The sequence below is a fragment of the Coffea arabica genome, chromosome 2e (assembly GCF_036785885.1).
Source record: "Coffea arabica cultivar ET-39 chromosome 2e, Coffea Arabica ET-39 HiFi, whole genome shotgun sequence".
Taxonomy (NCBI): Eukaryota; Viridiplantae; Streptophyta; class Magnoliopsida; order Gentianales; family Rubiaceae; genus Coffea; species Coffea arabica.
In genome coordinates, this window is record NC_092313.1 from 11,927,111 (window position 1) to 11,953,638 (window position 26,528).

Below are 26,528 nucleotides of genomic sequence, written 5' to 3' on the forward strand. Positions count from 1 at the left end.
TTTGGACGGCAAACTCAATTATTTTATTATTCATTTCTCAAACTCATGCATGCTAATTCATATACCATGAAGTAGCACATGTATATGCAGCTGAAGCAAGGTGGTCCAGAACGACTAAAGACTAAGATTAAGAATTGAATACTCTTTCTTTTTTGATAAATATTATTTGCACTTTCATTATTTATTTTATCATATAATCTAATAAATAAAATATATATAATTAAAATGATAATCTGATTAATAAAACTGAGAGTGCAACTATGACTTTTCTTTCTTTCTTTCTTTTTTTTTGTAATTGAATACTCAATAGCAGGAAGAAAGAAAAAAGAAAAACTACAAAGTTGCAATCAAATTTCATCCTGCAATTGCAATTGCAAAAATACTAAACTTATTAAATGATGACACACAAGTACACAAATGCAGCTCAGTTTGATTCTACATATCGGTCGTCGGTCGAGTGGAAGTGGAAGTTAACTACAGTCTACATAGGTTTTGGGAAAAGAAAAGATATGGTATATTTGTTATGCATATCAACTTAGTATCTATACAAAATTTCTATACACATTTATAAGAAGCAGTTGGAGTTTACTCTTTGGCGCACTTTTCGGCTTGCATTTTCATCTGCTTTATTGGTGAGAAAAAATTTAAAATGTAGAGATATGTATGTTATTATGCAGAGGGAAGCACCATTTGTTCCTTTGTTCTAGAAAATTCATCATCTCATATAGATAGACGGTAGTTTCATGTCATAATCCATTAATATCCTAGGGAGATGTATCTTATTATGCAGAGGGAACCATCATTTTTTCCTTTGCTCCAGAAAATTCATACAGATAGGCAGTAGTTTCCTGTCATAAGCCATTAATATTCTTGTTTTACCGGACTACAGCAATCAAAAATATAATGACCTTATTGCTCTTCCACATGCTTGCTTTTTGTGCAACCAAAGGATCATAGTCATGGGTACAATTGTACATTTGATACCTTAAAATTCCATTTGTGCCGCCACATTGTTTTTGTGCATTCCAGGTGGAGCTTTAGTTTTGTGACGTCTGGTTTTTGTTTGTGCGAAAGAAGATAACCCAGTGAAATCCTTATTTGACCAGCCTACAGCAATCACAGTATATAATGACTGTATTGTCCTTCGAGATGCTTGTTTTCTTTGCAACCAATGCATCACAATCACGGGTATAATTGTACATCTGATATCTTTAATCCCATTTCTGCCGTCACTTTGTGTTTGTGCGTTGCCGCTCAAGCTATAGTTCTTCGAGGTTCTGCTGAAACAATATAAACGTTGTTTGTGGTTTCTTTGTTCTCCATCTTGCATTTTTTTCATCATCTTCCATTTTCTTCTTTGCAGCTCTTAAACAATATGCATTTTCTTTCTTTTGTCGGCTTCTAGCTTCATTTGCTACTTTTTATTCCTGCGATTTCGTTTAGTACTTCTTATCCCTGCAAAGTTTATCGTTCCTGCTTCTTATCTCTGCAACTTCATTAACTGCTTCTTATCCGTGCGAGTCTCCTCACCAATTTCAGGTTTGGTTCTGTGCTTTCTTATTAATATCGCCGCTCTTTTATTGTTTGTTAGGAGTGTCGTTATATAGTTTTTGTGCGCATGTTTCTTTTCGTTGTTCTGCTGTTTATTGAATATCTTATTGGTTTTGAATTGCTAAATGTTGCACTTTTGTTTATTGGCTATCTGATTGTTGTTGTCTAATAAAATGAGCTTGTCCAAGTTTGTTGTTGATTCTTCTGATTCAATAACTGAAAGAAAGAACCAACGTAATAAAAAACTAAGAGAACAATACCCTGCACTTTCTCCTCAAGAAAAGCAGATTCGCTTGGCCAAACAAAGACTCAATTGCTTCCTTTTACAGTACAAGAAATTCAACAACAAGAGCAACAGGTGAGCATATACAAACTAAATACATTCTAACCTGCTATTATTACACAAACACCTACATATACCTTACACTGATAAAAACATGTGATTCTCTTTACGTTGTAGAACGCACTCAATTATCAAGCAATAGAAGACAGTGTCAGCAACAACATAATAGTCTGCTTTATCAAGAAGACTGCTTCGAACTATGCTCCAATAACCAACACAAAATACTCAGCCATCATAGTACACAAACTTCCAAATTCACCAACACTTCAGAAAGTAGCTCCAGCGCAATTACTGGAGAAAAAAATACAACAAAAATGCTCATCGACTCTCCACCATAACCAGAGACAACCGAAGTTGCACATACACCTGAATCTTTAGCAAATGTAGATAGCAACCTCCTCACTGCACTCAAACTCACAGAGAGCCCCATCAAAAAACAACGCACCGACACCTATACAAAATAAGCTTAAAAACCTTTAATACTTTTGAAACTCTAAAAAGCTCTTAGAAGCTTTTGCTGTAAATATGTGTAATATGTGTGAATGATCCTATAAACTAAATATAGACAATAATCCAGATAAACCTGTCCTTTTAAAAACATCTGGAAAATTGTCTATATAACAAATGCAATCCAGCGGCCTTTTGCAAAATATACTTCTCACTCAGCTCCTCAACACAGTAATATAGAAAAAAAAAATTCCCTCGACACCCGCGCATCGCACGGGGACCACAACTAGTATATAATATATGACACATACATATGTGCACATATATGACACATATATAGCATGAGCCCAAAAGCCTTTTCGCTCATACTTCTTTACCCCATATAATAATTTTTACTTTGTTTCAGCCGTTCGTCGAGCAAATTCAAGATCCAAGATTTTGCTGCAAAAGTTTTCATCGAGCAATAATGCAATGCTTGTCCCTCCTCAAACAAAATATGGGACCTCCACCATCAGTTATCATTTTAGCTTCTTATATTATATAGTGCTAGCTTAAGATGCATTTTTCCAATATACATGAATTGATAATGTTCTTGTTTTTCTTGGGCTCTTTTGGTTGATTTTATCGATGCTAGATCTCTTGAAAGTATTGCATGCCCTGGATTTTATTTGGCTATAAACAACGCTGGTGTTCTATACTCTAAATTTTGGTATCGTTTGTATGCGTATATAGCTTTAAAAACAAAGTCCAGCTTTTTTCATGTAAATATTACACACACATATAACTATAAAAGTGTGATTAAAGAAATAGAATACTGCTTCATAATCTTTTCGATAACATTTAAGAGCCTTTCAGATTACTCTTTCATTTTTTTTTTTTTGCTTGATTATTTCATCTTTAGAAGCTCAAACTCTCTCCTAAGGTTCTTAGACCACTACTAGATTTCTTTCTGCAATGTAGTAATACCATTTCCTTTCAATCTTGATCTGAAAAAGCGCAGAATGTGGCAAGCGATGCTTAAAACGGGGAGGTCGGCTGCAAATACTCAAGATGTAGTAATACAATCCGAAATGATTAGGTAGTACATATATAATACGAATAATGAAGCTTAAGGTCCTTTCAAATAGACTAACGTAATTCAGCATGTTATCCCCAATAGAAATTCGTGGATTAGTAGGCCTATCATGTATTTCCGTGAGCCTAGAGCAAACAACATCCCTAAATCGAATTACTTTTTTAATTCAGGTTAATCGAATTAATTTAAGATAGACCTTTTTTTTTGGATAAAACATCATAATTTCATTAAAATCTGTACTAATGGCAAAAATTACATCATCAAACATACATAGATATCAAATAATAAATCTGAAAAATGAATAGAGAATACTACAAATTTGAAGAACAGATAAAAATTACACTACAAAGTTATATTTTAAAAAATGAGATAAAATAATTGTAGCCCCATGAACACATTTGTGCATGTTTTCAATCGCTAGATCTACTGATTAACTGATTCAAGTTCAGATATTATAGTGAGATTTGCCTAATAGATCTAAAAAATTCTAGATCTAATAATCAAAATTTAAAAAAATTCAGATCTAATAAAAGAAAAATGAAAAAATTACCTAAAACTCTCACTATGAAACTCTAGAATAGACTTTATTCACACAATTGGAAAAAAAAAACTAGGGAAAGGACTCTTTTAATGGAGAAAGATCAAAAATTCTGATTTCTCTCCCATAATTTAAGATAGAGCTAAACTATGGCGTTAGCTTTAGATCTTTTCTCATGTAACCTTACATTTGATTTCCCTCATCAATTTTGTCGCCCTAAATCTGCATCTTACACGGTCAATGAATATTTTTCAATTTCATCCTTACCCTGCTATAATAATTAATAACAGTTACACCCAACTTGCACGTGACCTTGCCTTACCTCTATCAACTTGTATACTTCTTACTATAAAGGTGTTATAACTACAATCAGGATGCTTTTTAAAAAGAAAAAAAAAATCACAACCAAGAAATTCTTCAAATGGGAACATTTTGACATTTTTGTGTTAACGTAATTTATCTCCAAAGCTTAGAAATATATAGTATCTGTTTGCTCTTCAAATTAAATTGATATGGTCATTGAATTCTGTAATTATAGCATAATGCCATGTGAACAAATAGCAGGGAAAGCTGGTGCAAGAAATTTTATTTTATTTTATTTTTTTTGTGAACACAGATGAGAACCTTAAAGTTTATCTCGGTAAGGAAATTAAAGATATTTTGTGAGAGTAGAATTTAATTACAAATTTACAAATATATTTGCTTTTACCTTGGTTACTAGCTCTTTTGGCACAAGGGAAGAGAAACTGTTTTTACTGAAGGGTCTTCGCACTTCGTTTGATTGGAAACTTGGGAAACAAGAAGCAAAGATACAGGAAAATTGGTTTAAGTATTGAAAATATTCATACGTTAGCAATCACAAGGAATTTATTTTTTTTTTTTTAAAAAAGAACCCTTCGCAAGAAAAATATTTTTTAGCATTAAATTTTTATCCACTATCAATATAATGAATTTTTTACACTAACAAGTGTAGATGTATGTCACATATGTAGAAAGTAAATTTAAAGTTTAAAATTAAATTACGTGACATATATTTAGAGTCGCTCAAACATACACACTAACCGCACATGAAAAATTACTTTAACTTTTTAACCGTGCATAGTTTTTTTTGGTTTCGCATTTTTCAGAAATTAACGTTTTGGTCTTACAACCTCGCTGGTTTATGGTCACGGTCTAGGGCCTCGAAGTAGATAATTGGGCAATGTGGAATAATTAAATGGGTAGGGCTGGAAACTTTTGGCCCGCCAATAAAATGGGTTGAACGTGGATGCCAAGATTTGACCACTACAGCCTTAGTCAACCTATAGGGGCTTGTATTATGTGGTTGTTTTTATCATTTTATGCAGCTGTGAATTTATTTGCTTGATTTTTTTTTCAATACAGGAGTATCTTAACTTTGTTAGACTAATCTCTTTGTACTTGTGCACCTTACCCCCCAAAGATACACAAGCGGTAAAGAAGTGACTCGAACACACGATCTCGAGACCTAACTAGGCTATTCCAAGACAAACGGAGAATTTATTTGCTTGACTAGTGAATCAAAACATAATCCTTATTACACATTCATGCATGGCAAATTAAAGCTCCTATTACCTACAATCACTCTTGTATCTTTTCCAAAAAAAAAGAAAAACAATCACTCTAATATTGTGATTCTTCTAAATGCTCATAATAAATCTTTTCAATCTTGCTTTCAAAAAATTATTGCCAACATTCTTGTTTTTTTTTTTTTTTGGGAATGATCAAAAATTTCATCGGAACGAACCTTCTTTCTGCTGGTGTAAGTGAATGAGAGCCCAAAATAATAGTGCATCACATTTTTACAGCTACAGGTAAAGGGATGTTACATTATTATGTTTTTCAGCTAGAAACCCAAAAGAAGAAGAAGACTACCTAATGAAGTAAAATATTGGATGCAGATTCTCAAAAACCGGTTTCATATGCATTCCTACAAGTATTTAATCGTAGTTATGCATATATCTCAGACGTGGTGACACTAGCAATAAAGTCTCTCAAAAGCTTAAATGTGGAGAGTAATTTGGACAAATCTGCCTTTTTTCTGATTTAGAAAAGTAACATGCTTAGCATTGTCTAGGGCATAAAACTCTTTAGAGTTAAGACTAATGGGTGGTAGATGATCACTTGAATACTTTATTTAAGGCAAATAGTGAATCTTTATTGATATACCAAGTGAAGTTACTCAAGCTGAAGTTTGCAATACAAGTGCAATCTGCACTGTAGCACAAAGTCGACCACCTATCTTTATTTTTCTTTTTTCAACAGGAAATTATAAGAAACTTGCACTACAAGAAAATTGATCATCAGTGACAACTTTTCTCTGTGACGAAAAAAAGTTGTCACAAACGTGGATCCTTTATTGACGACTTTCTAATTCGTCACAAACCTCTAATGGGAGCCAACTCATTTGTGACGACTTTTCTAAGTCGTCACTAGTAAATTCCCGCCAAGATTTAGCAAGAGCGCGGGAGTGTTTAGAACACACAATAGTGACGACATTAAGAACATCATCACTATTGCTTGGCCTATTTACGGACGACTTTTTGTTGTCGTCACTGATCACTAAAAAAAAAAGTTATTAGTGACAACATTTTGTAGTGATGACAATAATTCGTCACAAAAGGAGCTTCTTTAATCGCGACACCTAAAGTTGTCACAATTGCATCAAAACAACTAAATGTTTAGTGACGACCCGTTATTTTCGTCACAAACTACACTGCAAGAAATATGGTCATTAGTGACAACATTTTGTAGTGACGACAAGGAAAGTTGTCATAATTGCTCAAAGCAACTAAATCTTCAGTGACGACCTTGAAAAAGTTGTCACTAAAATAATCTATATAGTGACAACTTCTAATATCGTCAATGTCACTCTACCGATTTGGATTTAGTGACAAGAATTAATCGTCACTGTTTAAAGTACTTATTTCTAAGTCACTTTCATTAATTCTATTGTGCCACCCTAACTTTTGCGATTTAGCCCCAAATGTTGTAAAAAATTCCATTAATTCCATTATGATACCTTAACTTTTACAATTTAGCCCCATATGTAGTGCACCGATTTCTCCCCATATGTAATTCACCAATTTCATTAATTCTACTATGGCACTCTAACTTTTGTAATTTAACCCCCATATGTAATACACCAATTTTATTATTTCTATTATGGCACCCTAGCTTTTACAATTTAGCCCCTATTTTTTTATTAGGAAATTGCGAATGGTATCTTGATAAACTATGCATAAATATTTTATAATTTTCTCAAACTTAAGTAATAATTTGTTATAAACTCTAAAGATATATCTTTCATTACAATAGTTATAAGGCAGGCAGGTCTTTTTATCAATGGAATAAGAAATTTATGCCAAATTTATCCTTTGTACTACATGCCAAGTAGTATTAGCAAAGGAATAACAAAGTACTACAAAGTAATTAACAAAATAGCCTTCAGGGAGTGTAGTTTATGGGCAAATGAGCATTATCTATTCAAAATACCAACTTTTTATGGGCATTTTACTCTCAAACATATAATTTATGATAAATTTATAAATGTTTGTAAGTAAAATTCAAAAAGTGTAACACTGATTTCTTACAAAACGAAAACTGGCAGGTTATCTTTTCAACATAAATTAAATTTTTTTAAAAAAAGAAATGGCCCATAAAGTACCAACTCTTTGTGGGTTTCCTCCATTACATGAACAAATATTCTGCTCTTTATGGGCATTTCACTCTGAATCATTTAATTTATGTTAAATACATAAATGTTTGTAAGTAAAATTCAAAAAGTGTTGCACTAATATTTTTATGAAAGGGAAACTGGTAGGTTTTGTATTTAACATAAATTAAATATGTGAAAGCAAAAAAAAAAAAGAAATTACCCATAAATCTATGTCTTGCAAATCTATACTAGTAAAATAGTTTCAAACACAATTAAACATTAAAATAAACTGTAATTTATACATATTAAAATATCTGTAATTTATACACATTTTGCAACTACTACTTTGTGTTTTCTCTGTAATGAATTTTTTAACTATTGAGAACTTAAGTTTTGTCTTGCAAATCTATACTAGTACAATAGTTTTAAACAAAATTAAACATTAAAATAAATGTTTGAAAAAGAACAAAAGTACATTTATCACTTGCAGTAATGTAACAAAATTTTCTCAACCATTATCAATATTTTCACAAAAGTATTAAAAACTAGCAATTGACAATATTAAAAACTAGCAATTTAATTAGTGACGACTTTTCTTGTCATTATAATCTTGAATAAATTAGTGATAACATTATGTCATCACTAAATTTTCTTTGATTTTGACTTAACAATAATGTCTTATTAATAGCATTTGATTATTTTTAATGAAAGTCTGTTATAACCATAGAATTTGACTTTCGTTATTTTCAATTAATGATGTACTTTAGTGCTGCAATTATAAAAAATTGTAGGGCTAAAATATTTGCAAATTATAAAAGTATATTTTCACTTATATGTAATTAACAAATTCTGCCACCTATATTGATGAAAATTTGTGTTTTTGTACTAAAAAATAAAGAATAATACTATAGCAATAAAATCTATGCTTCAAACCAAATTAAAAATAAAAAAAAAGCATGATGATTGGTCTTTAATGTTGGGAAAATGATTATTTTTATTGAAACTATGTTATAACCATATAATTTGAGTTTAATTATTTTCAATTACATGATGTTCTTTAGTGCTGCAATTATAAGAAATTAGTATAAAATATTAGCAAATTATAAAAGTACATTTTCAATTATATGAAATTAACAAATTTTGCCACCTATGTTGATGAAAATTTTTAGTTTTTGCTAAAAAATAAAGAATAATACTATAGCATTAAAATCTATGGTTCAAACCATATTACAAATCCAGAAAAAAACATGATTTTTGGTATCAAATGGAGGGAAAATGAGTGAAATCAAAATTTTGATCAAATCATAGTGAAAGTGCCGCGCAACAAAAACAATATCCAAAGCAAAGCAAAGACCAAAGCAGCGGAACACATTCTGAAAACAAAAGCAACGGAACACTTGGTCTGAGTTAAAGCAACGGAACACTTGAGCAACACAAACTTTCACCGAGCTGAAACAAACAAGCTTCTGCACTGAGCACAAAACAGAGCTTCCGCACGGCACCTGATACCTTCACCCACACAACAAATCCGTTCTCTGGCTTCTCACTAGCATCACCATGGCTGTCCAGCATTAAAGGCCAAGGTTTTCATTGGAAAGGTTCATTTTTCTCTCTCCTATACATTTTCCCCAATTTTTCCAAATCCCTAATATTCTACAATATTTTTTGCAAATTTCTGCCCAAAATCTTTTAGCAGCTCTTGATTATTAGATGCTATCATAGCTATGTTGTACTCGGAACTCCCCCCGCTCGACTCGATTCATCTAACCTGTGGCTGATTTGTTTCAAGTTCATTTCTGCAAGCGTGATTGGTCGTTGAGTTGGATGTCCGTTATTTCGAAGAGGAGTCCGCTTGATTGGTGCATCGGTCAGGTTTGAGAAGCTGTCTATTCGAGTCTTAAACGTCTGTCAAATTGTTAGCCATGCTACTACATTTTCTTCTCTCCTTTTTTTTTCCAATCTTTTGCCCCCTCTATTTATGTCGAGGAAGAAAAGGGGGACGTGGGCAGGGGAACGAAGGAAAAGACTAAAGTTTCATTTGGGGGCTGGTGATTGAGGAAGTGAAACCAGAAACAGAGAAAGGTCTTGGCCTAGAGGGGACACAAAGAAAATACAGAGCAACAGCCGCTCATCGGCCATCACAGCGCGCAATCTCCATAGCTGCCGTCACTCTGCTCTCATCCAATTTCCGCCGCCTCCAAGTTCCGCCACGGCACCTCCATTTCGTGCGCCGCCTAGCTGCCTGACGCATCTCCCCTTCCCGCACGGCCTTTCTCTCTCACTGTCGCTCCTCGATTTCATGTTGCCACCCACCACCTGTGCCCAGCTCTAGCGCGGCTACCATGGCAGCTATAGCCGCCTGATCATTCGCACCTTCCTTCGACCATCACCATCGCCTACAGACTTCGCCAAGCAAACGCTGTAAGCCGTCTGCCTTCTTTGAATTTTAGTTTTCCATTTTTAGTATGAACATTGAAAAATCTCAAAGCATGTTTGCCGTGCGTTTGTTCAGTGCCAACTTCATGTTGATTGCTAACGATTTTAGATTGTATGCTATTGTATGTTGTTTGGACTGAAATCTCTTGTGTTTTGACAAATTTTGGGGGGCTAATTACAGTCCCAATTGAGTAAAAATTGTTGGATCCTTCTATGCCCATGTACTGTTTGTTAAAATGCCCGAGTGAAGGTCTAAATAGAAGATTGATGCCTAATCTGCTTGGGGAAGACGATCGTTTGCTTAAATTTGCAATTCCGGTCATTCCATTTTCTTTTTTGTAATTTAGCCCCAGAGTTCCTGAACTTCGTAATTCGACCCTAAAACATCCATAATTCATTCAGTTAAGTCCCTATTTGGTTGCATTTGAACCCCTCTAAGAATATCACTTTCAACTGAATACCAATGCTTCATGTCTCTTATGCATATATCAATAATAGCAAACCTATGATTGTAGAGCAAAATGGAGGAGTTACAGCTAGAAGCTCATTGTGGTAATAGCAAACCTGTGATTTGTTTTTGGTAACTTGTGGTCATTGTGGACTGTTTTTTGGTAATAGCTGGTAATAACATTTTTTGGGGTTGATGTTATCCATCATTGTGGACTATTTTTTGTTATGGTTGTGCAGTTTATGGTTATGGTTATGGGGCTGATGGTTGTGTAATAACATTTTTTGGGGCTGATGTTATGCATCATTGTTATCTGAACTTATTCTTTGGGAAATATCTAGATATCATGTATATAATGCTGTTAGTTTATCAATAGAGAGGTAAAAATCTGATTGTTCATCTGCAATAGTATATTATTTCCAAGTACAAGCGACAGACCATGCATGGATAGCAATCTTCTTTTTGCCTATGTAGTGACTTGAAAGAAATGAATATAATGCAAAGGGGGCGTTTGTGAACTTTGATTGGTTTCACCTATTTAGATGGTCTTCACTTTCACATTGTGAGGCAAATAGCTCATTCTTTACCCATTTTGCTCCCATAAGGAACTGATAGGCTGTGGAATCATTTATAGTTTGTCAGATGTATTCTGTTAGTTTCTCATATTCTGTTTTAATTTATTTGTCTTCTTTTACTGTAAAGGCTCTGCTGTTAGACAGTTCACCAAACCAGCTCTTGGCTAAACAAATAAGATATTGATTTCAATATGAAGATTAGCGTGCATTTCTAGTTAATAAAAATAAGTTGTATTTAATGATAAAACACTAAAGCTATTAAAAGATTAGTATTAGAGACGGTCCAGGTAGACTGATTATTGTAGGTGAGTTCTGGTTTAGAAGTTTTGAAGTACATTTTGAATCCCATCAATATGTTTCAAAGTTGTGATTTGATCATCCTTGTTTTATTCTTTTCCATGTTTACTCTCTTTTTTTTGTGTCCCCCACCCTCCCCCTACCCCGGCGGCGGACTCTCCCAGTGGGGGAGGTGGGATTTAAGAAACGGGGAGGGGGACGGGGGGATTGGGTTCCTGGGGCCTCAACCTTTGTCATGTTTACGTAAAGGTGAGGCTTTTGCTGTATACATGCCAACATGGTGGTTTTTATGGTGGTTGGTAATTCTTTTTATTGTCGTTTGTAAGCGCGAGGACGAGGACTAGAGTTTCATCTGTTGAATAGTTATATATAGGGCCTCTGATTTTTTTATTTTCGCTAAACAGATTTTTGATGTAAAAGAGTTGTTCTTACTCATTCCAACTAGGCAAGACTGTTTGTCCATTATCTGGACTCTTAAAGAATGACTTGTTTCTTTGAAGTTGTGAAGTTACTGGCTTGCAATTATGAGTAGCCACTATACAAGGGAGGAAGATCAAAACTGATGATATTGCATTTTCTAACAAAAGGGATAATTATTTTTTTATGAAGGTCACATCTGAAGATATTGTATGCTGTGGAAAAAGAAAGAAAAGCTTTATAGTAATTACTGTTCTTTCCAAGCTGAAGTATTTCTTTTGAAATACTCTCTATTTTTAAAAAAAATGAGCAGTAGCCCAACTGACTCTGTATCAAGATTTGCCAAAGGCATGCCACCCAAAAAATGCATTTCGCAATCAAATATATTTCCTGGCGCTGTTGCTATCCGAACTATTTCCAGGATTAGATGTATGAATTATTCTATGATACTTAGCTTTGGAATGTCCATTGCTGTGCTTTATACTTTTTTTTTTAACTATCTTTGGATGGCCTTGGAACACTGCAACATACAGACATGTGCTTGCTCATACTCTTGTAAAAGCTGTTCCCCAGTTAACCTTTGTTTACCTTTTTTTTTTTAAGTTCCGTTCGCTGGAAATCAAACATCGCCATTACAGCAGATATTGAGCTATTGAATCCCGTCATTTAACATCATCTATTATTCTCTATTATTGCCTTCTTGCCTGTTGTGAGAGCAGTGTCCTGGGAACATTTTGTTGTTAAATTTGTTTGATAGCTTCATGGAAGTTTTTTAGTCATAGGTTTCTTCATTTTTGCATACCTTCTATCAATAGTCGACTTAGATGATCAAGTACTATTATTTTTGGAAGCCAAAAATATTTTCCCACTTCATCTTGTCTTTGTTGAAAATTTTCATTTCAGCGTGTTAAGGTTTATCGGCTGAATGATGATGGTAAATGGGATGACCAAGGAACCAGGCATGTTACTGTTGATTATTTACAGGTCTGACTAGTTCCTTTATTAAGTGTTATATTTCCCGGATGGTTCATGTTTAGAAGCTCTACTATTCTGCAATCATGGTTGTTTAATTGTGGAACAGAGATCGGAAGAGTTAGGTTTATTTGTTATTAGTGAAGAAGATGATGAAACATTACTTGTGCACCGGATAAGCTCAGATGACATCTACCGCAAACAAGAAGGTATCTTCTTGTTGAAGTAGCCATTGTCATGTTTTTCTCAAATTTCTTCATTGTTGTCTACCCCAGCTTTTAATCTCTTATATTTTTAGATACAATCATTTCTTGGAGGGATCCTGAGCATGCAACAGAATTGGCCCTTAGCTTTCAAGAAACAACTGGTTGCTGGTTGAAGAATGTTGAAGACAAAATTGCCTTTTGCTCATGGAGTGGTTCATTTAGATGTTCTTCAATTTCTTAAACTGTGATTGCTTTTGTAAATGTACCTTATGTACAAGTGATATTTTGGACAAATGTTATTTTTGTAGGCATTAGTTGGGTAATGTACACTTGAATTTGGCATTTGAGAATGCTATATTATTACCATGTAATCTAATGCAAATACTTTTGGTTATCAATCGTTCATGTTTATTTGTATGGTTTGTTTAAAATCAATGATTTAGCAATGATTACAAGCCAAATTATGACTATTAAGCTATTGAGAAATTATCTAATGACAAAAAAAAGTTGTCACAAAATAGAAAATAAAAACTCCTTGTCACAACAGAGACTGTCACTAAATCTAAGTTACATTTGTGACGACAATTGTTGTCAGTAAAATAGTTATATACAATGGTTTTCGGTGCTTTTTAGTGACGACCTTAAGTAGAGCATTTTTGACAAAAGATCAAGTCGTCAATAAAACACTTCCGGATTGTCGTCACTAATGACAACTATTTAGTGACGACATTTCAGGTTGTCACTAAATAGTTGTCATTAGTGACGACAATCCGGAAGTGTTTTATTGACGACTTGATCTTTTGTCAAAAATACTCTACTTAAAGTCGTCACTAATGAGAACTATTTAGTGACGACATTTTAGGTCGTCACTGTTTACTTTTACTGACGGGGATTTAGTGACGACTTTGTGACGATCAAAAAGTCGTCAATAAAAGGTATTTGTGACGATATTTGTATGTTCTGTGATGACTTTGTGTTGTCACTGATGAACAATTTTCTTGTAGTGTTGATACGTCAAAATATGTTGTTTTTTTCAAATATGTAATATACGACAAATCAAGTCAAACAAAATTTCAAGTATGACTCGACTAGATACATTTACAGTCCAATTTTAAGTCATTAACACCCTATCAGAAACCTCAGGCTCCGTTTGGATTAGCTGTTTTTGAGGTTATTTTTCAAAAACAGCACTGTAGCATTTCGTTTTTGAAATACAAGTCCGTTTGGATTAGTTGTTTTTTAGGTTGTTTTTCAAAAACTATATGAAAAACTTTTACTGTAGATGTTTTTTGGATTATTTTTAGAGGTATTTTTAAAACATATTTTTGGGTATTTTTATAATTTTATTTTTACATACATTTATGCATTTATAATACATTTATGAATATTTATAATAAATATATTTATATATTCGCTAAAAAATATATAAATTTATTATAAATTTATTATATTATATATAACACATAATATAAATATATTTATAAATGTATAAGTGTATATTATTATAAATGTATAAATTATAAATGAATATTATATAAATGTATAAATTATAAATTATAAATTTTATATTTTATATTTTTATATAAATATACATTTATGGATTTATAATACATTAATAAATATTTATAAATAAATATATTTATATAAAAATATATTATAAATTTATTATATTATATATAATACATAATATAAATATATTTATAAATGTATAAGTGTATATTATTGTAAATTTATAAATTATAAATGAATATTACATAAATGTATAAATGTATAAATGTATAAATTATATATTTTTATATAAATATACATTTATAAATATTTATAAATAAATATATTTATGTATTTATATACAAATATATAAATGTATTCTATTACATATAATACATATTATAAATGTAAAAGTGTATATTATTATAAATGTATAAATTATAATTTTATTAATATATATTAATATTATGTATAAATGTATTAATATAATTAATATAAATGTACAAATGTATTAATATTATGTATAAATGTAAAATTAATATTATGTATATTAATATAAATGTATTATATTATGTATAATACATAATATAAATGTATATTATAAATATACATTAATATATATATTATGTATAAATGTACATTTATATAAATGTAAAATATATATTATATTATATATCATTTATATAATATATAATATTCATATAAATTTATTATAAATATGTAAAAATATTTTTAAGTAAAATAAATTATTTATAATATGTGAAAATAAATATATAAATATTTAATATATATAATATACATTAATATTAATTATAAATATTATAATATTATAAATATGGTGTTTATATAATATTTCAATTTGTAATATTTATTGTATATTTCATTATATAAATATTCATATAATAAATAAATATATAATATAAAATTTTCAATTTGTATAATATACATAATATTGTATATATATAATTTAATATATTATACATAATATACATTATTACATTATTACATTATTATGTATATTATATATTATACCTAACATTATTAGACATTATTATACACAATAATGTACATAATAATATTATACATTAATAATGTATATATTATAATATAATGTACATAATATATTATGTATAAATATTTACACATTTATGCATACAATATTACATATTATGTATATTATATTATGTATAATATTAATGTATATAAATATTCATATAATATATAATATATATAATTTTCAATTTGTATATTTCAATTTATATTAATATAATATATATATATAATATACATAATTGAAATATACATATGTAGTTGTTTTTGATATAATGTTTGGATATGGTGTTTTTGGAGTTGTTTTAGAAATACACATTTACTGTAGCATTTGGGATGTGAAAAACAGTTTTTCAAAAACAGCTCAAAAAACAAGGATCCAAACACACCCTCAGTCTTGGATAAATTTAATGATTGGACTAATTGGTGCACATTGAACACTCGTTAAGAGGGAGGGGCTTCCGGTGTTAATTTTTTTTGAAAAATGTAGTTAATTAGATAAAGTATCTAAATACAAAAGGTTGCATTAACTGTGTGTAGTAATATAGTAAGTTAGGTGTACTATATGTGTGTTAACGAGTACTCAATGGGTTAAGAAAAACATAAATTTAAAGCTTTAGCAACAAAAGAATTAAAACATCGATCGAGTTTGTATTCAAAAAATGTCAAAAGAAAAAAGTAGAGCTAGTAATTATATGGTGATTCAAACGACCTCTTTTTTCCACCAAATTAATAGCGTTATCATTTCCACATTATGCTCTATGGCAATAGGGTATAATAGAAAACTTAATGGTGTCAGTAATTATGATCCGGACACAACCCTGAAACGGTGGAACCGGGTTGTTAAGTCAAGGATGATCACCACTTATGTGCATGCATAGTACTTATTTATTGGTGGCGGAAAGTATTTGCTTATTCTATGTACTTTGTGGCGGAAAAAAAAGGCCGCTACTCCAATTCTACTACTCCCTCCGTTCTAAATTGGTTGTCGTATTTCGGAATTCTAAACTTTTAAAATTAGTGAATTGATAGTGATGTTAGTAAATTTATTTTTAAAATTATCCTTAAAAATTTAAATTTAGTGTAAAATAGAAATAAAGATGAAAATAATGGTTGAAAAAAGAGATCTAAAGTAATTTTGATTTTGAAAGATGAAATATATTTTAAAATATTTCTAAATGAAAAGCGTCACATATTTTCATGGAGCGGATGGAGTATGGTAGAAGTTCCTAAAATTTCTTAAACTATTTATAAATGGCAAGCACGCCAGGCCGTCCTTTGATTCCACTGCACGTCATAACCTCGTCCACTCATCGCATCTAATTCCGTACGATATCTATGGTTTTCTATGCAGACAATTTCTAGGTCTAGAATGACCATGCAGCTTCACAACAACTACACATGCCCTTTTCTACAAAATACTTAAAAATTTATAAGAGTTAAAATTATTCCATTACATGGTATTAGTAAAAACTTCTAAATCTTGTGTAATGTAAATACTATAGATGTTTAAATTATTCTAATTTTCCTTGCAATTTGGTTTATGATTAGATATCTTTGACGTTGCTCTGGACATTACCAAGTCATTTTTTCTTATCACACACAAGAAAAAAAAAAAGAGATACAAAACTGCACAAACACTAGAAATCACTTTGAAGAAGAAGATTTTCAACGTGCAACTTCCGTTCCTATACATAAGATATTTATATATTGTAATTTTTGTCTGAAATTCAACAAGAATTATTTCGCCTAGTTAAGTTCTACTATATTCACGAGGGCATAATAATCGTTTTGACTTGAGAATCCAGGAAGCAAGTTTTCCAACCTAACTCTCCTTGTAGACCAGATAATCCCATGCAGAAAAAGGGTGAAACAGTACTATGTTCGATCGAAAACTAGAAGATGATCAGAATAGCTGCATATATGCTCATAATATAAGAATTAAACCACTAGCTAGTCACAACATTTGTAGGGTTAGAAAAAAAAAAGGATCAGAGTAATTGACTACTTATATAACTATATATTTGAGAGAAAAAGGTCATTCTAATATTGCAGTCTCAATTGAAAAGTGAAAGAATTTCCGATGAAAGACATAGCAAACCAGCACATCTACTTAGCCATACGCCAAAGTAGCAGGTGCAAGCTTTTACTGATACATGGCTGCACTGGAAATTCATGTATTGGTGTAAAGTAAATTGAGTGAGAACGAAAATTTCAGAGTCAAGAATTCTTCTTCAACAAAATTTATATATATATGTGTGTGTGTGGTCAAAAGTAAGCAATCCTCATTTTACTTCACGGTAACACGTAATTTTCTTGGTCTCTTATCTACGTTATTCACAGGAGTCTTTGCGAAACTTTGCCATGTAAACACGTTTATATCTGTTTACTTTCTCGAAGTTACAAAGCTTTATGCATATGAGGTTAAAACCGGTAAAATCAAGTGGCCCGAATCCAACTAATGCCAAACCACAGCATGGAGACGGAGGACCACTCAGGTCCAAATTACGTTGCTGACCCTCCCACCCACTGCGTGTGTGTGTGTGTGTGTGCACCTGTGCGTGCCTTTGTGTCAGATTGTGCGTCTGAGATGAGATGTGAGAATGCAGCAGTGGAGTGGATGGATAGAGGAGGAGATAAAAGCCAAATAGAAATACATAGTGCAACTCCGAACACTTTTACTAAGACACATCCACCCACCTGTATATGTATAAAGTATAAGCCTTCAGATCCAAGCATTTAGCCCAAAGTACTTCAATTGTGATGGCACATTGGCACCAAGACTAACAAAATTGACAAGATGTGATCATGGATGGGCAACTGAACAAATCAATAACCTCAAGCACCCCAAATTGAGCCAAGAAGTTAATCTCCCTCTCTTGTATACCATTGTACCGACCCTTGCCCTTATATGAACTACATTAAACAACATAAAGTGGAACAACTAATAAAAAAGGAAAAAAAAAAAAAAGTGGTTCCCCATGAGAAGTTATCCCATTAGGACTCTATCATATGTATCTCAGTAACCCCAAACCCCAAAACCTAATACAAGATGCTAGTACATAATTAAAGAAATGGAAGTTCAATGCACATATATACATAATGAACATTAAAACAACTCACATTTGGACTAGAAATTGCAACCCCAAGTTAGATGTTCAAGGCATCCCTTCAAATCTGTGGCTTTTGGGAAGGAGGGCACTGCTTGAACTTGGGCAGATGAGACAAAAAGGATCCGAGGTTCCTCTCAGCGCAAATGGGATTCCGATGATCAACCCTTGAAGTTAAAACATGCAGGCTGAAGTTCATTTGCAGCTGACATGATCACTCCGATCCAATCTCCTCCCATCAGTTCTTCAATATTCAAGAACTTTGCTTTTTCTACTTTTTTTTCTTCTTTATGCTCCTTTTGGTAATAAAACCACCATTTTTGACCAATGAGATTTACTAGAAAGAGAAAAACTAAAGGCTAACTACCTGAAAGACTGATTTACTAGAAATAATGAACAAGAGGGAGATCCGTCAAGGACAGGAATGGAGCAAGGCCATACGCTAGATCAAAGAAGGAACTGAAGACCCCACATTTGATGGATCAAGCCAGGCACCGACTCCAGTTGCATTCCACAAAAGCGAAGGATCAGAAGAGTTAATCTGATCAATGTGATTCTGATTACTAGCAACACTCCAATCCAGCCTATGCTGGCCTTCCTCCATTTTCACATCTTTCACCACTACAGAATTTTCACCACTCCGCGGGGGATGCATTTGCATGTCTTCAAACCCTTCAAATCCCCCACCAAAGATCATTTTTTGTTGCTGAAGTGTAGAAGCTATGAGGGAAGCCATAGTTGAAGTAGTAGAAGTAGAAGTTGATCCAAAGATAGAATTACTATAACTTGAAAGAAGTGAATTTGAAGGGATAACACCAACATCTTGAATCTGCTTATTTGAAGAAATTGAATTGATCCCATTTCTATAATCACTCCCATTAACATCACTAGCAAGAGGTCCTGATGAAAACCCTAATCCAAGACCATTCATTTGAGGCTGAAGAAGATCATAACCGTTACTAGTGTTGAACCTGGCCGGATATGGAAAATTGAGCTCCGAAGGATGATGGTTGTTAGTAAGCAAGCTATAAAACAAAGGATTAATATGATTTCCTGCTGATGAACAAGATAGATCTATCTGGCCTGGTGGAACAACATGACTAGGGTTTGAAGTTGCAGTTTGAGCTGAAGTTGAAGTAGCCTCATTAGTAGATGCTGGTCTTTTAACCCTCTTATTCTTCCGACATCCACCACCAACTGGAACATTTCTGAGAGTTCCACCCCTAGTCCAATAACGCTTACAAGCCTTACAAAAATGCCTTGGCTGAGACAAACTGTAATTGTTGTAGTAGCAAAATTTTGTGTTTGATGAATCGCATCTAGGACATTTGAGGGGTGGTTGTTGCTGTTGCTGCTGGTCTTGGCTAGGCTTCTCCATCATCTTGGCTGCTGTTGACTGATCCATCAACCCTTTCTCATCTATCATCTGATTCTGGACCAGAGAAAATCAAGATGAAGTTAAGATTAAAAAAAACAAACAAACAAACAAACAAACAAAGAGATCAGGAAAGAAAAGAAGATTCAAAAGGGATGGCTTCAGTCTTTGGGGTTGAAATTAACAACACAAACATAGTATTCCCTTCCAAAAGCTACGAAACAAAATGGGGTCATGCTTTGTCTAATAATTGAAAGGGAGAGGAGAGAAAGAGAAATGAATAAGAAGCAACCTGTGGCTGCAGTGGCCATTCATTACTGGTTGATGAAGAGATGACTACCATCTTCTCACAGTTTCCTAGCATCTCTACTCACTGAGGAGCAAGGGAATCGTGTTGAAACAAGGAGTATGAAGACAAAATGCAGGTGGCGACGTGAAAGTATAGTAGTCGTGTGTTGACGGGGGGGTTGAAATATGGATGGAGAGAGAGAGTATTAGCAAGAAATTAACGTTAAAACGTTGTTGTTTAACTATAATTTCACGTGAAGGGTTTGGTCTAATTGAATCTTGAATAGATTTTTAGCAAAGAGAAAAAGTGAAAATGAAAGAATATACAATTGAGAGACATTCCTAGTAGAGGAACAGGACAGAGGGATAAAGGAGCATATTACAGATGAATCTTGAGAGGTTCAAGAAAAATAACAATTTTCATGAAACCGGCATCCCCCAACAGGTCAGATCGCTGCTAGTACGTAAAATAATTACTTCATTCCTTAGTTAGATACAGATGGATAGGTATATAGAGAGAGATAGAGGGAATCCCTAGAGCTCATTACTCGAGGCGTTTGGCACAGCAAATCCCACTTCCACTTTGTCTATTTTTTTACTACGACTCAACAACGACCAGCATGACTATTCCAGACTAAAGCGAGTGTACACATATTTTATATGCCCTACACACCCATATATCCAGTAATTATCCTGTAGTGCACCCCTATATAAAATCCCACTTTATTTCCGTATCATGATCCGATATAATCTGTGAATTATGATGGGCTGTCGTTCAATGAAAATATAGCATGATTACCGGCCATTATATTTAAACTTGCTGATTAATTGACGTTGGCAGCACAATAATATGGACTCGAGTGAACTTCTCAGCTTATTATTTTTTTAAATAAGAATAGCTAGCGCGCTTGTGTCTGAATTGAGGATTGTTTGTTTTATTTTTCAGAATACGTACGGTAAAAATTTCTACAATATGATATACGAAGATAAAAAAAAAAATATTATGCATTAAGTTATAACCATAATTCACCACACCAAGAGAACCAAAAATTCTAATAGCACCATATATTTTTTTGTTCTTTTCGTGCATCATATGGTTGAGATGTATGTGCTATGAAACTTTCACATCTTTACATGGTGCATACAATATGGAATGGAATCATATCATCTGATCTGACAAGAATTTTCGAGGCCAATTGATGGAAACTTTGCAGGAAGTTGTCAAGTTGCATTATATAATAAACAAACACATATTCCAAATCTGAATGCAGAACGAAAATACCAAGAGAAAAGGACAAGAGGGGAGCATGTCTGCATGTGGATGTCTACATCTATTGGTCTCAAAACATATGGTTTAGACCACGCTTTATTCGCAAGGAGCCCTCTTTTTGTTCAGTACGTTTTTGCTTTCTTCTTCTCTCTTACTATACTCTCGTAGCTAGTCTCTCCCTTAGTTTTGGAGGAAAAACAAAACCGTTAATACAGGTGTCAGTCGGTTCAAATACACATAGATTAGTACTTGCATGGATTTTCTTGAAAAGAAATATTCATATGTTATTGAGGAAAAATGAGCGAAAGTGGAAACAGAAACTTTGAACATGTATCAGCCCCATGTGGCTGCTGAGGTAAAAAGAAGGAAAAAGCAAAGTAATGTTTGGGGAACAAATGGATTTTGTAGTCTCCCAAGGGATTTTCTCATTCTCCTAACACTCATCATTATACTTCTACTGCAGTAGTATCTTTCCTCGATCGTTAAAGTTAAGATGTTAGGTCAGTAAAATAATACTACTGGATTGCGTTAATAACAGTAAATTAATCATGTCTTTTAACTAATGACTATGATGGTAGTAGTCAATTTACTTGATGTCCTAGGTGGTGCTTGAGTACTACTCATATTTATTGCTAGAATTCAATTTCTCATCTGAAGAAGGCTCAAAAGAATTATTATTTTTTTTTTAAGTTCTCTTCTGATTTCTGAAGGTTAACATGCATGCTGAGAAATCCAAAATTTTGAGGTTGAATTTTTTTTTTTTTTTTTTTAAAAAAAAAGAGAAAAAAGCAGAGAATTCTTAACAGTTTTAAAGAAACGCTATTTGGACTTGTCAAGTTTAAAACACAGACACACAACAGAGAGGTTCCCTTGGTCTTCCGGTTCGAACTTGATGCATGCTCATGATTACAATTACATTTAAATTTTTTTTGGGTTTCATTTTTTACGATATTTGAATACCAACTCCACAGCATGAACAACAAAGTCAGAATCTCATGATTACAACTAAAATTTTGAATAAATTACATTCACATTTTATTAGGGTTTCAATGTTGAAGATACTATATGAATATCAACTTCGCTGTATGAACAACGATGGATTGGGAGAATAATGCGGTCAAATTTGATGCTTTTCTTCATTTGAATTTCAATTTGCCCCTTAGACGGCGCCGAGTTTTCTATTTATTGTTTTCTTTGTTTCTTAATTTTTTTTTTAAAATTGACGACACATAATTAAAGGGTTGACAATTTTAAGTAAATTTTGTGTGAAAATCATATTCTGTTTATTTGAGGACCTGATTGTAAGCTGGAAATTAACTCTAATAAACATACACTATAGAGCAACTCAGAATTAATATGTTGCCTCCAGAATTCTGAACGCTTGGTTGAGAAAGAAACTATGGCAGTTTGCATCCGTAGTCCCCCTAATTCATTGTTTTCCGGATTATGAAGAGCGTACGTCAATCAACAAATTATCATCCCAAAAGAGATTAAGCAAGTCGTGCTATTTAGGGCTTGTTCTTAGTTGATTATTTTAAGTGACTGCAGATTCTGATTTTGGATGATAAGCTTTTGTGATGCTCTTGGTTGCTTTTATATAATGATTATCAATTTTTTAATAATAAAAAAAAGTTAAAATTCACAATCAACTAAAGAGTAACTCTTATTAATTTTGATTATTCACTATAATCACTTTCTCTAAAATCTAAAGCAAACAAGAATAAGGCCTTAATTAACCTCCCCCCTTCCCCCACCACCCTCCCCCCCCCCCCCCCCCAAAAAAAAATCATTCTTTACCTACGGGAGACAAGAATGAAGATCCAACTTTTGACTTCAGATCATAGTCCCCAGGTTCGTTTCAAAGCTTGCTCAATGATGTGCTGTGCTTTGATAGTATTAGACCATGGGTAAGTTAAGAAAAGAATCCAAAAAAAATAATACTCATGCATGCATTAATAATTATGTTTTAACTCTTTTGATCAGAAATGCTGTGGCTGTGCTCGTATTAGTAATTATGTGAAGCATGCATATGTACTCCGCAAGGGCCATGAAATGAAAGGACTAATGAAGACATCATGATTTATAAGCACCTATAAAAATGGAAAAAAGAAGTCACAATTTCAGAAAGAGAGGGGGGGGGGTATGTCAAATCAGTTAGGAAAAATGAAAAGGAAAAAAAAGGAACGGTATAGAAATTCATGAGATAAGAACAAATTAAATCAGCTTTTTATTGATTATGACAACGTGATTTTAGTCTAAGTAACGATGAAGAAACTGGGATTCGATTAGCTAACAACCAAATTTAGGAGTACTTTTTCCTTGAAACGACAACATGAACTATGCCGCTTCTACATTCCAAAAAGAGTAAAAAAATTACCAATTTGAAGATCTTTTAATAGACCATAGTTTTTATGATTAATTTTTTCTACACTAACAATATATACCTTATTAGCGTTGGATGAATGACAACTATACAAAATTTGAATTTGAAATTTAACTTTTGCACACATGTCATGAATCTAACGATAATAGTGAGTGTGTTTGGATTGTAAGCAAATATATTTGGACAAATAACTTACAATCTAAACACACTCAGTGTATACACCGTCAGTGTAAGAAAGATTTACTCTAGTTTTTATGGTAGTCTGTTTCGGAAGGAACCAAATTATTTTTTAAAAAATAAAAAAATAAAAATCGATTTCCTTACAAAAACAAAAAAGAAAAATTTTTTTGAGTTGATTAAGTTGGATGTGGATACGTGGTAGCAAGAAGCAAGAAATGGCCATAATTTCAGAGGTGGAAGTGGGTCCAATCTAAAGCACAGATAGCTCAATCACTCAATTGCCAACCCACCACTGACTCTGGTCTGGACAAGAGATTCCAAATTGGCAAGCATGAAAGCAAGAAACCCAATGCACACGTTAATGGGGTAGTTTGGTGTAGAATCAAAGTGATGGAGGAGAAGGAGGGGAAGACTCGACCACTACTTGTGTATCAGCAAAAGAGATAGAGACTGAGGATGAGATTGGGGGGACCAAAGCATCAAATCAGTGCAACTGTACTCATCAAACACTCCCCCACATTCCCCACCCCAGAACAATCTTCAGACAAAGATCTCCCTCCACTTACTTTGATTTTTTTAGTATCATCTGAATTATTCAAACTTTCTTTTTCCTCTTTTTTCTTTTTTTGGTGGCTGAGTAGGGTAATTGTAGTTGACTTCTTTTTACAATTCTTGTTACTAACTTGTTTCATCAATCGATAGTTCTTTCTTCTTTTTTTTTTTTTTTTGTCCATAAAGTTTAAAGGAGAGGAAATTCACCTCATTCTAAGATTCATTCTAAGATTAATCAGAGCATGCCATCAGCTCTGTAAGTAATTAAAAGCGATTTACAGCGAGTTTTAAATTCGAACTCGAGTACTCCCAACACAAGGATCAAGTCCTCGGTAACAAAAATATATGATATTGGTGGCATCACATTTCTCTCCTTTTTTTTTTTTTATGAAATGCATTTGTTATTATAATAAGTGCTCCACTTTCTTCTCTGTTATGGTCAAAAACCACAGAGCTGATAGAGTATCGGCAACAGACCTACGGGGCAAAATTATATATGCCCAGGCTAGGCTTCAGAAATGACTCCAGAAATGGAGTATTTTCAAACGTAAGTTAAATTGATCATAATACCAGATAGTTTCGTGTCAGTATATGCAGACCCCGGTTTAAGGTAAATTATTACAACACAGAGATTCGTGGGGGTCCATCATCCCAACAACTGCGGGAATAATCAGCAAGAATTTATCCTCGGTAGGTAACTTAGGAAAAGAAGAAGATGGGAAAGTTTTTACACATCCCAGATTTCTTTAGAAGTTACAGGAACACATAAATAAATAAATAGTAGTATTTTAAACGAAGGTAATCACTCGTCAAAACATATTAAAATGTTGGAAGTCCAAAAGCAGTTAAACACCATCCATATATAAACAAATGTACGTCATGAATTTCAGGTTTTAATTAATAAAATGAATATGACAAATAATTATTGTGATTTTTTTTATATATAATTTGATTAAAGTATTCTCAATTTATAATAATCGGTCGAGTTGAGGCAGAGCTGATCTCGTTGCTGCGAACAGCAAACTGGTCTATAATGAACTTCTTGTTAAAGAGGAGATGTGAAATTAATTGGGGGGTCAACGGAAGACGAAGAATATGAACAGTTGATTGTGTCTGGGGGATATCCACTTCGCAGCTGCTTTGGTCAATAATCACGGGTTTGGCCTTTGTTTCTTCTTCTTGTTCTTCGTACATAGAATCTTAACCATATTCTCATGACATATGGTTGGAAAGCAATGGACTGTTTCCCTCGGAATTTTCGAGGCATTGTTTGTTCGATGGGTCCGATGCCCATACCAGGAATGTTTGTTTGACTGTTTGAATCAGATTAGCAATTTCATTTGGGCTTAATCTCAAAATGTTCCCCCGTAATGTTACTTATACCAGGTAGTAGTAACAAATTACCTCCCGTGGTCATGAAATGTGCGATTTGTCCCCTCTAAAGCATGAAAACATAGCCATGTCCTTGTATACTTATTCTTTAATCTTTTGATGTCAAAAGACCAAATTTGTATACCAAAATCTGTATCCCAAATTTAACCTTTTGACTCCAAAATAATTTTTTTTAAATTTTACAAAGAATTTTTAATGATTAAGCTACATGCCAAAAATAGCTTGTAGCTTCTTCTCTTTTTTTTTTTTTTTTTTTCAAAATATAGCTTGATGGAAATAAAACTCAATTTTTTGGGGCAACTTGTATGCTTCGTGATTACGGAACAATTAGCTATTGAAATAACGTTACAGTGAGACATTTTGGGACTAAGCCTTTTGTTTTCGTAGAATGTTTCAAAAGATATTCTTAGAACGATAAACACTATTAACTAATGAATTTTATAAGCAGTAATGTAACTA

The 26,528-nt window shown here is 32.8% G+C and overlaps 1 protein-coding gene and 1 long non-coding RNA gene across 3 annotated transcripts; one reads left to right on the forward strand and one right to left on the reverse strand.

Annotated features, from left to right (window-relative positions):
* The first annotated feature begins 12,676 nt into the window (after window positions 1-12,676).
* Window positions 12,677-13,379, forward strand: LOC140037192 (uncharacterized). Of its 2 annotated transcripts, XR_011841118.1 has the most exons (3): window positions 12,677-12,787; window positions 12,885-12,984; window positions 13,074-13,379. It is a non-coding gene; the product is annotated as an uncharacterized lncRNA (long non-coding RNA). The 2 variants fall into 2 exon arrangements; XR_011841117.1 differs by lacking the exon at window positions 12,677-12,787 and having other exon boundaries at window positions 12,798-12,984.
* Window positions 13,380-18,643: 5,264 nt separating this feature from the next.
* LOC140036652 (dof zinc finger protein DOF1.4-like) lies at window positions 18,644-20,476 on the reverse strand. Its single transcript, XM_072078946.1, has 2 exons — window positions 20,297-20,476; window positions 18,644-20,061 (listed from the first exon to the last, which is right to left on the reverse strand). The coding sequence occupies exons 1-2, from the start codon at window positions 20,366-20,368 to the stop codon at window positions 19,072-19,074; spliced, it is 1,062 nt and encodes a 353-aa protein (XP_071935047.1). The 5' UTR covers window positions 20,369-20,476; the 3' UTR covers window positions 18,644-19,071.
* Between the last annotated feature and the right edge of the window lie 6,052 nt (window positions 20,477-26,528).

Coding starts and splice junctions, on each gene's coding strand:
- LOC140036652 (XM_072078946.1), bottom strand. CDS start 20,368: ATGCTAGGAAACTGTGAGAAGATGGTAGTCATCTCTTCATCAACCAGT. Junction 20,062..20,296: donor AATGGCCACTGCAGCCACAG/GTTGCTTCTTAT, acceptor TCTCTGGTCCAG/AATCAGATGATAGATGAGAA.